The sequence below is a fragment of the Danio rerio genome, chromosome 19 (assembly GCF_052040795.2).
Source record: "Danio rerio strain M-AB ecotype USA chromosome 19, GRCz13ab, whole genome shotgun sequence".
NCBI classification, from domain to species: domain Eukaryota; kingdom Metazoa; phylum Chordata; class Actinopteri; order Cypriniformes; family Danionidae; genus Danio; species Danio rerio.
Window position 1 is genome coordinate 45,332,775 of NC_141039.2, and position 16,842 is coordinate 45,349,616.

At 37.1% G+C, this 16,842-nt stretch overlaps 1 protein-coding gene across 55 annotated transcripts in view; it reads left to right on the plus strand.

Annotated features, from left to right (window-relative positions):
* Positions 1 to 16,842, plus strand: part of clasp2 (cytoplasmic linker associated protein 2) — a 102,434-nt gene that overhangs the window by 69,419 nt on the left and 16,173 nt on the right. For 23 of the 55 annotated variants that reach the window (XM_087294178.2, XM_087294179.2, XM_087294191.2 and 20 more), the window contains 5 exon segments: positions 2,953 to 2,976; positions 3,104 to 3,348; positions 4,397 to 4,460; positions 11,809 to 11,972; positions 14,599 to 14,677. In XM_087294178.2, the coding sequence (XP_087150304.1) occupies positions 2,953 to 2,976; positions 3,104 to 3,348; positions 4,397 to 4,460; positions 11,809 to 11,972; positions 14,599 to 14,677 (576 nt within the window). 55 annotated transcript variants of the gene reach the window in all.

Consider the following 16,842-nt stretch of genomic DNA (forward strand, 5'->3'; position numbering starts at 1 on the left):
TATGGTCTGGTTTTGTTAAAAATTAAAAAATAATAAGTGATCATTTAAATGGTTTAATAAAAACTGATTGCTAACAAATGGCTAAAAACTAGTTTAGATGTATAAAGATGTAAAATCCGGGTTCCCGCACTTCTTGAAAGGACTTGAATTTCAGACATATGGATTCAAGGCCTGGAAAGTACTTAATAACAAACACAGGTCCTTGAAAGTGCTTGAATTAAATTAGAAATGACATTTGTTTATGGTGTTATTTCAACAATTGTACTGTGCTGCTGAAGAAAACAAAACAAAAAAGAGAAATAGTTAATTAAAAATCTTAAATTTTAATAGAAAAGTGCACTTTTTATCAGTATTTAATTAAAAATTCGACAAATTTCATTAAAGTACTTTGAACATGACTGTTTCACATTCAAGCATGATTATTACTGTCATTTTAATGTAAATATTAAGTGTAAATGAAATGATTTGTACAATAAGGACTTTTATGGCACTAATGGCCTGTTTTCACTGAGTGGTACAGTACGGTACTGGTCACCTTTATTAGGCTTGTGTTTCCACTGCCAAAAGGGTTCCAATGGTGAGTGTGGTGTACGACAAAGTTTCATTCTCACTCGAGAAAATGTCAAAGTAAAGCTGTACATTTCATTCACATTTATCAGAAGCACTTCTCATAAAACAGATGCTTTATATACTTAAATACTTGTGTATAAATGTTCATTACTAACCTTTCTATAAAAATAATTTGATTATAACTGCTGATCAATGATGAATATTTCGGCTTGTCCTTTTTTTTTTTCGCTTCACCCTCGCATTTGTCCGTTTCTTAAAGGATGTCAGAAGCACTTCAATAATCGCATGCACGGTATAATCATCGGCTCAAGAAGTTATTTCAAATATAGACTCGTGGAGAGTGCACAAGAAAACGAAACCGGTCGAGCTTTTTTTAAATTAATGGTGCTTTAATAATCCTTGAAAGTCCTTGAATCTGCTGTTTATGAAATAGTGGGAACCCTGTAAAATCAAAGGATCACGGTGCATTTAAAAAAAAATCTAATAAGTTGTTAAGTATTATTTTGGGGCTACACTGTGTTCCTTAATCAGTCTTTTAATTTGTCATCAAATAATTCTAGTGCTAAATATGCCTGAGAATATTTTGAGTAAATGTTTTTGTAACACTAAATCTCATTTACTGGGTGTTTTCTTTTCTTTTCTTTTGTAAAAAAAAAATGTGAATGTTTAAATCTGTAGTATTACGTTTTAAAGGGGACCTCTTATGCACCTTTTTAAGGGGTTTAAACAGTTTTTTTGGTTGTAGTTTGTGAATATAATCAGCCTCTAAATGTTAGACATTAATTAATTCTATTTTTTAATAATCACACTTCATAAAAATGTGTCTTCAGAAACGCTTTGATTGACATTCTCCCTTTGTGTGTGTCATCAGAGGGGGGAAAACCCCGCTCACTAGTGACCATCTCTCCCTCATTAGCATAAACAGCCCTTAGTGAGAAGCAGCCATCCGCCATTAGAGATTTGAAACTGCTGCTATGCTGACACATAGTCGTTTATAACTCTTAAAAAGAGAACAATCTCATTTGAATTTCAGGGTCATGAAACCACCGAGTACTTTTTTTTTTGGAGATTTTAACAGATTTGCGTGTGTTCAGCATCAGTTAAGACAATGTTACTACCTGTTAGATTTAATTGTGGGGAAAAATGCATAATTTTGAGCTTTTGTCAGATAATTTCATCTTCCGCCCCAAAAATCATTTTAAACTTGGATCAAAATCGGTGACAGTGCAAAGATGACACGTCGGTTTCTCAGAGTTTTCTTATTTTATGAGAAGAGCCGGCTTCTTAATTATTCACGACTGCGCAAGCTTTCCGAAGGCAAGACACAGACCTGCCAGTGCCAAGCTGTGAGACACTAACCCATGGCACACAGTATTTAGTTGTTCATGAAGGGTCATATGTGTTTGTTTCCATGATCCAGGGGGTTTTTGGCTTGTTTTTCCCCGCGATGCTGTCAGGGCCAATACAGCAAAGCTGTTTGTGTGCAGCAAGCATTTTTGTTCGGAGAGTAGTACGAGAATTGGAGAATGGCGGACGTTGTCTTTTATCTGGAGTTCGTTCACATTTAGACACATCGCCGTGCTGCTGTGTTCACCTAAATCCTCTAGATTACCAACAGGACTAATGGTTAAAATAGACTGATTCAGACCCAGGGATTGAGGGAAAAGTCCTCATTTATAGTGTTTATATGAACATCTGTATATAAAATTACGAATAACAAATGTAGCAGGGCATATAATTACTGTTAATTTCTTTGCATTTTAACTTTGTAAACTATAAACTCATGCGTCTCCTCACGGTTTGTGTCTCATTTTGTGAGCCGACTGACAACAGTTGTTCGCTCCCCTCCTTCTCCCCTGCTCTGCTGGCCACGCCCACTCCTGATGGCCCACTCCTCCCATTATGATGCATCTGTTGAAAAAATTCTGAGGTAGACCTGAACCGAAAGTCGGGGGTGTCATTTCTCTTTAAAGCGACAGTCAGCATAAAAGGGGCAGTTTCAAAGAGTTATAAAACAATTTTTGTGTTGTATTTTGAGCTGAAGCTACACACACACACACACACACACACACACACACACACACACACACTTTAGGCACATCAGAGACTTATTTTACATCTTGTAAAAAGATGCGTAATAGGTCCTCTTTAAAGCTTGAAAACTCCCTTTCAAGTTTCCAAACTCTTACAACTAAATATTGGTTTGGGATGCGAAAAGTAATTGTAAATCTTAAATTGTAGATTCAGCATGCAAATGATTTGTACTCACAAAAATTAACCCAGCAGATTGACATGATCATTTATTAATGCACTGTGTTTTGTCTGCCTTTAACTCGTCTGTCATGCTTTAACTTTAACCTTTGGCTTTGTCAATGCTGCCAGCTATTAGGAGATATGCGGAGCAAGGTTAGTCTGTCTGGCTTTTTCTGTCTGTCTCTCTGCTTTCAACATTTTCATTATCTATATTTCAAGCTCTCAAAGTGTTTAATCCCTACCTTAAATACTCATTCTCCATTGGTGTTTTCCTAAGCAGAAGAAACCTGCTCGGCGGCGGTACGACACGTATGGGATGTATTCAGATGATGATGCTAATAGCGACGCCTCTAGCGCGTGTTCTGAGCGCTCGTACAGCTCCAGAAATGGCAGCATCCCAACGTATATGCGGCAGACGGAGGACGTGGCTGAAGTGCTCAATCGCTGTGCCTCCGCCAACTGGTCCGAGAGGAAAGAGGGGCTGATGGGATTGCAGGCGTTGCTGAAAAACCATCGAACTCTTAGGTAAAGCATTCAGAAACCTCTAATAAAGCATTATTGGGTAACTCTTTATAATAACCACACACAATGAATCATTTATTACGCAAATAGTTTATTCATTATTTGTTAAGTATGAACTCTACGTTAATAGACGTTAGTAATACAGACAACAAATGTTTTTATTTTACTTTAACTTATTTATTCAACAAAATAGTTTTAGTTGTATAAATTTCAAATGTAATATTTTAGTCAGGGCGAGGCAGTGGCGCAGTAGGTAGTGCTGTCGCCTCACGGCAAGAAGGTCGCTGGTTCGAACCTCGGCTCAGTTGGCGTTTCTGTGTGGAGTTTGCATGTTCTCCCTGCCTTCACGTGGGTTTCCTCGGGGTGCTCCGATTTCCCCCACAGTCCAAAGACAAGCGGTACAGGTGAACTGGGTAGGCTAAATTGTCCGTAGTGTATTGGTGTGTGTGTGAATGTGTGTGTGGATGTTTCCCAGAGATGGGTTGCGGCTGGAAGGGCATCCGGTGCGTAAAAACTTGCTGGATAAGTTGGCGGTTCATTCCGCTGTGGCGACCCTGAATTAATAAAGGGACCAAGCCGACAAGAAAATGAATGAATGAATGAATATTTTAGTCAGTTTGACTGATGTAAGTTGAGATGACTAGAAAATTTTACGTGATTCAGACCCGGAAGGGACATGATGGTGGAGAAAAAAAATGAGTGGGAGAAAAAAAGAGTGAAAGGTAAACATATTTTTGAAAGTTTTTGCGTTCCCTCGCAAAGATATTTTGCGATATCTCACAAAACTGTTGTTCGACAATTTCACCTCATACATGACAATCCTGTTTTTGCCGGGATTCTCCCATATTTTACCATTATATCCTAGTATTAGGTATTTTCCCATATTTCTCTCATATTTTAATTCTTGAAAGCTTATTGATATTAATATAAAAATGTCTGAATTCACTTTTTTGCCATTAAACCTGAGCGTCGATCAGCGCCCCTCATATGCAACCTCTGAATCAGTGAATGCATGTATTCAAGTTGAATTTGTCCTTTCTCTCTGTTTCAGTCGTGTTGAGCTGAAGAGGCTGTGTGAAATCTTCACCAGGATGTTTGCAGACCCACACAGCAAGGTACCCTCGCATGCCGCTTTCAGACACGCTGCAGAACAAACACACACACTTCTGCAGACATAACCCCGCATGATCTTCATGCATCACACAAAACCGCTTGACTGTATCGGATTCTGCCTCACCCACAGCCCGTGTTCTGGCCACAGACACACAGATCAACACTCTCAGGCATGTGCAGTGCACACTAACTCTCGGGTTAAAGACCATGGCTAATCGCATGGTTTGGTTTTGAGTGGATTTCTGATTTCAGGCTCGTTCGCTCGTCTTTTTTCCAACCATTGCAGCGCCGACTAAAACGTTTCTGGCATAGCTTTTCTCTCTTTCCTGCTTGCACTCACCTCACTCATATGCTGGGACTGTCACAAATCCTAAAATATAATAAATAGACAAACAGCTTAAAATTAGATCTGCATGATATTGGAAAAATGCTTACTTTGAGACGCCTCAAAAATAGGTTAGTTTGGGCTAGGATAAGTACATTAATTTATATAGCTCTGATTGAACTGACAGCCCAGTCCTACACACACACACACACACACTAACCTGCGGTTGAGGTGACTCTTTCTCTCTCTCACTCTCCACTCATTCCGTTTTTCTGGAAACTCCTGGCATTCTCCTTTTTTTTTGTCGGGTAGGCCGTAGCCCCGCCCCTTATGTCTGATTGGTGGGCTCATGACCCGCCCCTGTTTCTGATTTGCAGCGTGATCCCAGAGGCTTCGGCACGGTAGAATCCGGTATCAGTTCTGCCTCGTTTAAGGTACATTCACAAACTCCTGAAAAAACAATCACACATGATCTGAAAAAAAAACCCTGGATAATTACAACTGTGGATATGTAAATGATGAAATATGCATGTTTTTATAAAATTTTATTTTAATTTTATATATTTTTACTGCCTTATTATATTACTTTATTATGGTGATTTGAAAATGTACATGTACTCATCCTCAAGTGGTTATAATCCTTTGAGTTTTTTTTTTTTGTTGGACACAAAAGAAGATATTTTGAAGAATGCTGGAAAGCATAATTAAAAACCTGTAGCCATTAACAATGAAGTAAAAATTTTCCCAAGTGAAAAAGCAAGTATCTGCACTTTGAGAGTCAAACAAACATGCAGGCAAAACTAAATGAATACCTAAAGTGAAGCAAACTGCTTCAGCTGATGTGGGAGTTTGCATTTGCTATTACATGTTATTATGCATCAGGAAACCCTCTCTGTTGTGACTATTTTCAAGTGAAAAGTAATATTTAAAAAGGTGACAAAGCAAGTGTCTGCACTTTGAGAGTCAATGAAAGCAGATGCAGACAATACAGAATTAATACCTGAAGTGAAGCAAGCTGCATCAGCTGATGTGCGAGTTTGCATTTGCTATTTATTATATGTTATTGTGCATCAGGATGTTGGTTCTGCTGTGAATATTTTCAAGACAAGTAATCAATAGACGCATTTACACTATCGGGCCAGTGCGAGCCAGGGCTTTTATCAAGCCGGGCTGGGCCAATCGCCCGGGAGGTTGAGCAGTGAGGCCAAAATCATGTCGCGTTTCCACTGTTGGGCTAGTAGCTAACACCACCCTCAGAATGTCCCCCGAATGAAACGTCACACAACCAGCCCACTTCAGCGGGAATCAGGTAGATAAAACACACCATGGAATCATCACGAAACGAAACCATTAAAATGAAGACAACTGAAACAAACAAATGACACGCTACTGTATAGCAGTACATTATACGTCTATACGCACAGACCTGTGTATTTCCATTCATTACATGTGTTTACTCACCGACCGACTGTTGGCATTGTGCATCGAGTGCTCTCGCTACTAACGGAGGGCCCCAGCGCAGTGAGTGCACCATCCATAATATAAAGCCACAGAAATTCTCCGTTATGACTCGGTATGAAATGTGTTTTATAACATCCTTGTTTTGATAGACGTCGTGTTAAGTGTTTCAGCACATAAGAGCAAGTAGCCTAATAAAAAATAGCCATATTTGTTGCGCTCAGCAGCTGCTCACTAAAGCTCTACATTTAAAGTTTCATTTATAAATTTGACCACGTCATATAAAAACATAAACACTTGTTAGAGGACACAGAACACATTTTGTGTTTGGACTTTTCCCCAATGCATTTAAAGCGGCGCTGCGCAGGACTGGGTGACAGAAGAAAAGTAGGCTAGATTCTGCTTTCACTTACCCAAAAAATGCTCTGTTTGCACGATTTGATTAATATCATCGTATCCAAATACTTTATAAATAATATTTTAAATTTTCTCCGGTGTTTATTGTTTTTAGAAAATATCTAAAATCTTTTTTTCAGATAACCCTTTGTAAAATGAAAGTTATATGGCTTTAAAGCGAACTGTTTGATTTATGCATTGTATATATTCTACCTACATAGTTCTAGCTAGCTTTTGTTTATTTTATATTGGTTTATTTATTTAATGCGATTTTATTATGTCCGATATTTGTAATTCTTTAAATTATATTTCAATATAGCTTAGGCTATTTTATCAAGATTTGACACTATATTGTTTAAAGTCTACGAAAGTGGGCACATAATTTGTTATGTTTTATGTCTTTCTGTTATATTTATATTGTGTATTATCTCCAAAATAAATAATAAAATAAAAAGCCGTGCAGCATCAACACAGCTGTAAAGGGAGCACTCTTTTTCTCTGTGTCACACACAAACAGGCATTTACACATGCACAAATACACCTTTTAAACTTAACAAAAACTCTCGAAAACCTTTACTGTCTGCTGTGTCTTTAATATGGTGTAAAGATTGTTGTGCGTTATTGAAACATCAAAGAGGACGCAGCAAAGAAAAGTCACTTATAAATTAAAACTACTTTATTATTTTATGCAACACCCTTACATTTAAAAGGGAAACATAAGGGTGATCATACACAAAAGACCCCATAAGGCTAGATGTTTTCTTTCCCTTATTTATTTATTCATTCATTCATTTTCTTGTCAGCTTAGTCCCTTTATTAATTTGGGGTCGCCACAGCGGAATGAACCACCAACTTATCCAGCAAGTTTTTACGCAGCGGATGCCCTTCCGGCCCTAACCCATCCCTGGGAAACATTCACACACACATTCACACACACACTCATAAACTACGGACAATTTATCCTACCCGATTCACCTGTACCGCATGTCTTTGGACTGTGGGGGAAACCAGAGCACCCCGAGGAAACCCACGCGAAGGCAGGGAGAACATGCCAACTGAGCCAAGGTTCGAACCAGCGACTCAGCTACCTTTTTGCTGTGAGGCGACAGCACTACCTACTGCACCACTGCCTCGCCCCTTATTTATTTATTTATTTATTTATTTATTTGTTTGTTTGGCGCTAGTACTCATGTGCGATCGGAAAACTGTCCCCGCCTCTCCTTTCACTCCGCCCCGAAGCCCCAGCTGGCCCTCTTTGGCCCAAGGTATTCGGCGGGCCGAAAAAGGCCGGCTGCTGGCCCCAAGAAAGCCCCGATGTGGCCAGATTAGGCCCCGGAAGTGACAGTGGAAACGCGACTGGCCTTGGCTCGCCCTGGCCCGCTCGCTTTAGGCGCGATAGTGGAAACACGGCTAATAAGTTTTAAGGATTTTTAATTCTTCTCTTTTAATGAAGTGTTTAATTTAAAGGAATAGTTCACACAAAAATGAACATTTACTCATCCCCAAGAGGTTATAATTCTTTGAGTTTTACTTTTGTTGGACACAAAAGAAGATATTTAAGAGTTATAAGAGTATATAAGAGTTCTGGAAATAATTACTAAACCTGTAACCATTGACTTCCTTAGCGTTTGTTTTTTTCCTACTATGGAAGTCAATGGTTACAGTTTTCAACAGAATAAAGTCAAACAGTAAAGGGTGAGTAAATGATGACAGAATTTTCATTTCTGGGTGAACTATCCCTTTAATTTTATATGTGTTGTAAATGTCTAAGCTGTGACCTTTTTTACAGAATACTTTCATAAAACATTTTGTCACATTTTATTTTCAGCTTGAACTTGTTTTCATGTTATGTCAATTCACAAGTGTGTTTGTTTCTTTTCATGCCTTACCCTGTGGTGCATCTGTAGAGAGTAAGTTCGGTTAACTTCTGTGCAAATGTTTTCCTTTTTCTTTTTATTCGATTGCTTGTTTGTGACGTTTATATCCTGCAACTATGCGATGCTCCTCTAATAAATAGCTGCAAAGCATTTATTGAGTTTTTGGCTGCGTGTTTGGGACTGAACACTAACAGGGCAATCTACTAATGTACTAATCTAATGGAATAAAATAGAATGACAAATATGTAACGTCTAACTGTTGATCCTGCGATTAATCTGCTGTTAACTAATCAAGAGTATCTAAAAGTGTCTACAGTGTAAACATCAGCATCCCATCAGTGATCTGAATGTTTGATGGTAATGTTGACTGTGATAACAAGTAGCATGCACTTTCATAATCTCTATATTGTGTGTCTATGTTTTTAGAGTGGCAAATCTTTTGAATTTTCACAGCTTTCCAAGTAGGAAAATAATAAGTTGTGCCTTTATCATTAAAAAGTTCTGAAAATCTTATTTTAAACAAACTGCAACTAATTTTCTAATGTCAGGTCATGTAGAGATTTCTCAAATTTTCCAATGTGACAAGTCTCATATTTCTGAATTAATTACTCATATAATTATCGATTAATTAAATTAAGGCAATCAAGCAGACTGTTACTATCTGTTAGTTTCTTTTGCCTTTTGTCTAAAAACAAAAGTCTGTTTAATTCATAATTACTTTATTCTCTAATGCTAGTGAAATATCTTCAGTGTCACATCACTCTTTTAGATCTTGTTGGCATTGGCACTACTTATGCATTTTTCAACTGGAATCAAAAACCACTGCAACATTAATATTTGCCTGTGACAAATGAACAACCAATCCTCTGACTGAAGATCGCTGCATGAATCATAAGTGATCACTAGGACCAGACAGAATCTGCGGATATTTCTGGGCAAAATTCTGCTTTGGATTTTTGCTGAATGATTTTAGACGTATCAAATCTAAAAACTTAATATATGAAATAAAAAATAATACCATTTTAACTTTAATGTGTACAATGCAAATCCAATTAGATCCAATTATTTGGTAAACAAAGCAAGTCTCTTATATAAAATATTCACCAAAAGACAGAAAATATTACTTTACTAATTGTATTGTAAATAAATCGCATGAACGTTGTCATATTAGTCAAATATATTACTGAAATTATTTTAAAAACTGAGTAAATATAAGTTTACACACATTTACACAAGTACATAAATAGACTCAATGTTGGGCTAAAAATCTGTGGAAATCTACAGATTTCTGCGCACACAGATTCCGTGTGGGCCTGCTGATCACTCATTTATTGTTTATCTTTTACTCATCCTAATGTTGTTCCAGTGTTGTATTGCCTTTTTTTTCTCGAAACACAAAAGGAGAATTTATTCATATAATGGCAGTGAAAAGCAACCAACTTGGTAAACTTTAAAAATGCAAAAGTATAATGCAGTGGATCCAGGAGAGATTATGAATGGGACCATTCTGCGATACTGTTGTTAAAAATATAACCCTTTATTGGGTGAAGAAACATTTATGCTGAATAGATTGATGTTAATTACAGTATACACTACCTGATAAAAGTCTTGTCGTTGATCCCAGTTGTAAGAGCAACAAATAATAACTTGACTTCTAGTTGATCATTTGGAAAAGTGGCAGAAGGTGGATTTTTCTGATGAATCATCTGTTGAGCTGCATCCCAATCATCACAAATACTGCAGAAGACCCACTGGAACCCACATAGACCCAAGTTTCTCACAGAAATTTGTCAAGTTTGGTGAAGGAAAAATCATGGTTTGGGTTTACATTCAGTATGGGGGTGGGCAAGAGTTCTGCTGAGTGGATTTCAACATCAACAGCCTGAGGCATCAAGACATTTGTGCTGCCCATTACATTACAAACCACAGGAGAGGGTAAATTCTACAGCAGGATAGCGCTCCTTCTCATACTTCAGCCTCCACATCAAAGCTCCTGAAAGCAAGGTCAAGGTGCTCCTGGATTGGCCAGCCCAGTCACCAGAGATAAACATTATTGAGCATGTCTGGGGTAAGATAAAGAAAGAGGCATTGAAAATTAAAGCATTTCAAGCCGAATTAAAGCATCCAGGCACAAGAAAATTATATTTGTAACAATTGTAATATTATTAATACATTTTATTTGTAGTGCGCTTTTCTCAGACCCAAAGTGCTACAAAGTGTTGTAAAAAATAAATGAGTGAAGAGAACCCAGTCCAGGAGATTCGAAACAAGCAGAATTCCTTTATTGAGACGTCATATAGCATCTTCAAGAAGTCCATGTGTCTGCAGTCTGTGAGTTTTATCACTAATCTGAATTAAAACAAAGATGTCCTATCTATAATGTCTTCTTAGGAGGGGGTGGATGGATAAACAAATCATGCAAATTAAGTTTTGGAGTATGATAGCCGACATATAGGTGTTCGAAACATGCCCAGCTACTGACCACACAAGGTAATCAACAAAAAGGGTTTCTTTGGCCTGAAAGTATCACCTGAAAATAAAGGCAGAGTCGTTGAAAGCCTGCCCGTAGCTTTTGCGTCACTTTGGCTCAGCAAGGTGTCAGAAAGAAGCAAAAGATATACCTTTTCAATTATATGTAGATTATTGTTCATTTGAAACTAGATTATATAAATTTGTTTCCACAAAGGCAAATAAAGCAGAACAGTTAAAACAGTAAAAAAGACCACAATAAAATATGAACGATTCAGTACAATAACAGTAACTTTAAGAAAGATTATTTTTATATATGTACATATACAATGAAGACTATGTAGTGTTATTTTAATTATCCAATTAGTGTATCTAAATATTACTAGACTCCCAAAATCATAAAGAACGTATTATATTTGTATCTTCGTTCTCCTGTGTTCATCAAAGATTGTGATTGGTTTGCTAAATTTTATGCATATGCACACCCCAACAAAAGCTTCCCAATGTATCTAAAATTGCACTCGTGGAGAAATTATACTTAATATTGAAATATACATTGCAGTAAAGTAAATCAGTGTCTTACAAATTTTTATGAAACAAAGTTTTTTTTCCCCCAATATCCTGCAGCCCTAGTGCCCTATACAGGGTTAGTGCATGTCACAATTCTCTGCCATTATATAAATGTATTTTCTTTTTGTGTTTCAAAAACAAAAGTAGCATTTGCAATATCAGAATAATATTAGTGTGAGTAAATGATGACTGATTGAGAGTGGTACAGTGTGTACAGTATTTCTGATCTCCCTTGTGCCGCTGCTGTTTGTACAGGTGTTCAGCATGTTTCTGGAGACGCTGGTGGACTTCATTGCTGTTCATAAAGAGGATCTGCAGGACTGGCTCTTCGTGCTCCTCACACAGCTGCTGAAGAAAATGGGAGCGGATCTGCTCGGCTCAGTACAAGCCAAAGTACAGAAAGCCCTGGACGTCACAAGGTATGCTGTTTTCACAAGAATGTTTTGATAATGAAACAGTGTTTCTTTGGACATATTGCCTGGTTAAGGCCTGTCATTAGCCATGTTTCCATCCAAAGATGTGAATTATAGCTCTTTTCCAGTGAGTGGTACAGTACAGTATGGTACGGTATGGGTCGATATGGATCACCTTTATCAAGCTTGCGTTTCCACTGCCAAAAGGGTACCAAACATTGAACAGGTTACAGTCTCTGATATGTTACCAATTACTGAAAATCTACACACAGCATACATTTAGTCCTTAATTGGGTTCAAAAACAACACACAACATATACCCCACAGTCAGTGCAAACCTCTCATCTGTTTCTTATATCTTCACCAGCACAAGTAACCTCTTGTTAGAAAGTAATTCTGTCATTCTGAGTTCATAATAGTCCAAAAGGCGATGACAATAAGGTTGAAGTCAGAATTATTAAACCCACTTTGTTTGTTTTTATCTTTTAAAAATGTTTATTATTAATAATATGATGTTTAACAGAGCAAGGAAATTTTTACAGTATGTCTGATAATATTTTTTCTTCTGGAGAAAATCTTAATTGTTTTATTTCGGCTTGAATAAAAGCAGTTTTTAATTTTTTAAAAACCATTTAAAGGTCAGAATTATTAGCCTCCTTAAGCTCTATATTTTTTGATTGACTACAGAACAAACCGTCGTTAAACAATAACTTGCCTAATTACCCTAACCTGCCTAGTTAACCTAATTAACCTAGTTAAGCCTTTAAATGTCACTAAGTTGTATAGAAATGTCTTGAAGAATATCTAGCTAATTGTAATCTAGCTATCTAAATAATCAAACATTATTTACTGTCATCATGGCAAAGATAAAATAAATCTTATTAGTTATTAGAGATGAGTAATTAAAACTATTATGTTTAGAAATATGTTCAGAAAATCTCTTTGTTAAACAGAAATTGGGGAAAAAAATAAACAGGGTGGCTAATAATTCTGACTTCTACTGTGGCAGTTTGTTCATGTTTTAGGTTGCTGAAAGAATCATTTGCTCCTTTGTTTTTTCGCACTTTACTCTTGCGTTTGTCAGAAGCACTTTATAATCATGCGCACGTTATTATCATCAGCGCAAGCAGTACGTTCTTTGTTCTTTCAAATATAGACATGCACACAAGCTCTCTCGAGAAAGTGAAACCGCTCATACTCTACCCAGCCTAATAAACAGCAACAGGGCACAGGGCAGATTCTGCTCTTCTTCTTGGCTTTGTGGCTGTTCAACAAAATGACGACAAGGTTTGTTTGAGCTTGGGTCGACAATGGCTAGTTATTATATGTATATATATATATATATATATATATATATATATATATATTATTACAGTGTAACGTCTCGACTGTGTATTTAAAAATGGAGCTTCCTTTGTTTTCATTCGCCTGCTTGTCCACAAGCTAGTGATGTATCTTTGTAAACCAATAGCGTTCAGCTGCGTGTCACGCTCTACTTTTTGGTACCCTTTTGTTGTGCTTGGTACCTTCTGACAGTGAAAACGGCCATAAAAGTGTACTGTACCATACCACTCATTTATGCGCAAAGCTGGAATATTGCATAAAACATTTGCAAAAAAAGCACCGTTTCCATCCAATGAGTCCAAGAGAACTGGAATCCTAAAGAACTGGCGCCAAATATGGTTGGCTGGAAACGCAGCTAGTGATGAGCAAATATGATACTGAATTCTCCAGTCTTAATGAGTCATTAATTAAATCATTCGATTTAGAGAGAGAGAGAAAGAGAGAGAGGGGGAGAGAGAGCTGAAGATTGTCTTATGATGCGTTCACACCAGACGTAGAACGCGCGTCAAGTGTGAGTGATTTACATGTTAAGTCAATGCAAACGCGCGAATAGACATCCTGCGGCGTGATACGCGCGGCGCAAATGATGCAAATGGCGCGGGGCAAATTGAGCGTTTTGCGCGTTTCGCACAAATCTCTCCAGCCTTCAGGGAAATCCTCCAGCCTTCACCGACAACAGTTCATCAAACTCAGCTTGGCTTAGTCAGAAGCACTGCTGAAAGCCTCCATCATCCAGGTTAAGTTTCTGGAGGAGTTTATGAGCTCACAGAGCTGGATGCACCTCTGAAAGAATGTAGTGGACCCTAAACGTATCGACGCTGTTTTTCAGTCTTTATAAAGCACATAAACACTGTTATTTTCTTCATAAAATCCATGTTAGCCTTTTAGCTATGAAGCTAGAGTCTTCGGGCAGACAGAAGCCCTGCCCATCACGCGAATCCGCGTCTGTTCTATGTGAATTTGACACGCGAATGAAGCGGGGTTTGACGCATTTGGAATAGCGCAATTTATCCGCGCGTTCCGCGTCTGGTGTGAACACAGCATTACAATGTGTCATCGAATTAAAAGATTTATTGTATCATCAACTTAAATGATTGAACATTCAGTCTGAAAAAACATGGTCTAAAATGTACCTCACTCGCAACATATTGTTTCTTCATATTGCACACAGCCCTAAGTCACAGTCAACACTTTTCAGCTCTTTTTTTTTTGTCTGCTTGCACAAAATAATTAATTGATATTAAATCTGAGAAATACTCAAGAATGTTTCTCTCCTGTTTTTCTTCAGAGAATCCTTCCCCAATGATCTGCAGTTCACTATCCTCATGAGATTCACAGTTGACCAAACACAGACGCCAAACTTAAAGGTAAATGTTTTTACTGTCACTGTATCTTCTGTCAGTGTGTGGATGAGCGAAGAGGACGGACAGTATCATGCATTATGCTGGTGCCAGGGAATGTGAAGTATGGTGGATCATGGCTGTCAGCTCTAGATAAAGTGCTCACTTTGAAGTTTCTGCAGGCTGTGTCGCTCTGTGTCAGAGTAACTCCGGGTGTTTTTTCACCCCCTCCATAAAGTCTCATGTGAAAAAACAAGGACAGTGCTTTTCATTAGAGTCTCCAACCTTTGGTTTAGGGTTTAGTGTTCGGCTTAATGCATCGGTAAATTTGCCAGTCACTGCTAATTGCTACCGTTATTAATAATGAATCCGTCATAACAATCAATCATTGATTCGTTTTCCTTGGGCTTAGTCCCATATTTATCTGGATTCACCGGAGCTGAATGAACCGCCAACTATACTGGCATTTGTTTTATGCAGTGGATGCTCTTCCAGCTGCAACCCAGTACTGGGAAACACCCGCACACACTCACATTCACACGTGCACTCAACCATTACGGCCAATTTAGTTAATCCAATTCACCTGTAGGCCATGTGTTTGGACCGTCGGGGAAACCGGAGCACCCCGAAGAAACCCACGCCAACACAGTGAGACCATGCAAACTCCACACAGAAATGCCAACAGGCCCAGCCGGGACTCAAGCCAGTGACCTTGCTGTTAGGTGACAGTGCTAACCACTGAGCCATCTTGCTGCCTTGAAATTGAACAGTTGAGGTTGTTTTGAATGTTTTCAAAACTATTCACACAGATCAAACGAATCCAACAAAAGCACTGTGCTCTGCATGCTAGGCCTGTAGTCGCAATAGCATTTTGTACAGAAACAAATTGTTTAGGTCAGGGATCACCAAACTTGTTCCTGGAGGGGCGGTGTCCTGCTGATTTTAGCTCCAACCCTAATCAAAGCACTTGTGGATGCACATTGACAATATGCATGTGCGTGACATCACCATTTGATCACTAAATTACTTTTTCTTTTTTTTACTTTTTTTTAACCCCTTTTTCATGTTGAAATACTAATCTTATCTCCTTTTTTTCACTTTGAAATGTTAATGGTACAATAATTTAAATTATTTCTCCTTACTATTTATTAAGTTTTGATTTTAGTCATTTTAGAGGTTCATCTTCAACTTATTTTAGTTAAAAATTTCTCATTGCCAATATTATTTCTGTATTTTTATTTTTAGTATTATTGTTATACTTTTTTATTATTAATTCTACTTAATATTTTCGTCTTAATTTTAGGCAATTTAGAGGTTCATCTTCAACATATTTAAGTTAAAAGTTCCTATTGTCAATATTATTTCTGCATGTTATTTATTATTATTTTGCTTATCTTATTTTTTTTTTTGCTTATATTATTTTTTTGTTTATTATTATTATTGTTATTTTTCCTTAATATTTTTGAAGTCTTGATTTTAATAATTGTAGAGGTTCTTCTTAAACTTATTTTAGTTGACAATTTCTTATTGGCAATATTATTCTCTTTATTTTATCATTATTATACAATAATTTTTATTATTTCTTTATAGTTGATATTTTTTAAGTCTTGATTTTAGTAGTTTTAAAGCTTAATTTTACACTTATTCTAATTAGTTCCACCACACAATTTGGTTTTAATTATTTAAATTAAGTAATTTAATTGAACACAAATTTATTTATGAATTTTTTTAAATATATTTATTTATTCAAATTTATTTATTTTCCAATCTGTTTTATTATTTTTTACTTTTGAGTAGTTTTTTTTCCCAAAAACAGAACTGCATGCTGCTAAACCTTGCACATAATGTAATGATAGCGTAAATATGAACAGGTAAATTCCCAATACTAGTCTTTATTGACAAAAATAACTGTAATTAAAAAGTTTCACAGCTGAATTTGAGAGTTTAAATAAACCTAAATGTACAAAATGATTAAAAACAAATCAGCTTTGCATCAAAATCCTCCACCAGTCCCATAGCCACACACAAAACCAACTCTACTTTAACCACATTGTCTCCCTCTTTCATCATCCTCCTCACATCGGCATCTTTTTCTCAGCAGTGTGTGCTGCTCTTCCTCTTTCTTCTCTGCGTGCATGTGTGTGTGTGTGTGCGTGCATGCGTGCGTGTGAGGCGTTTCTTATTGACCTGCT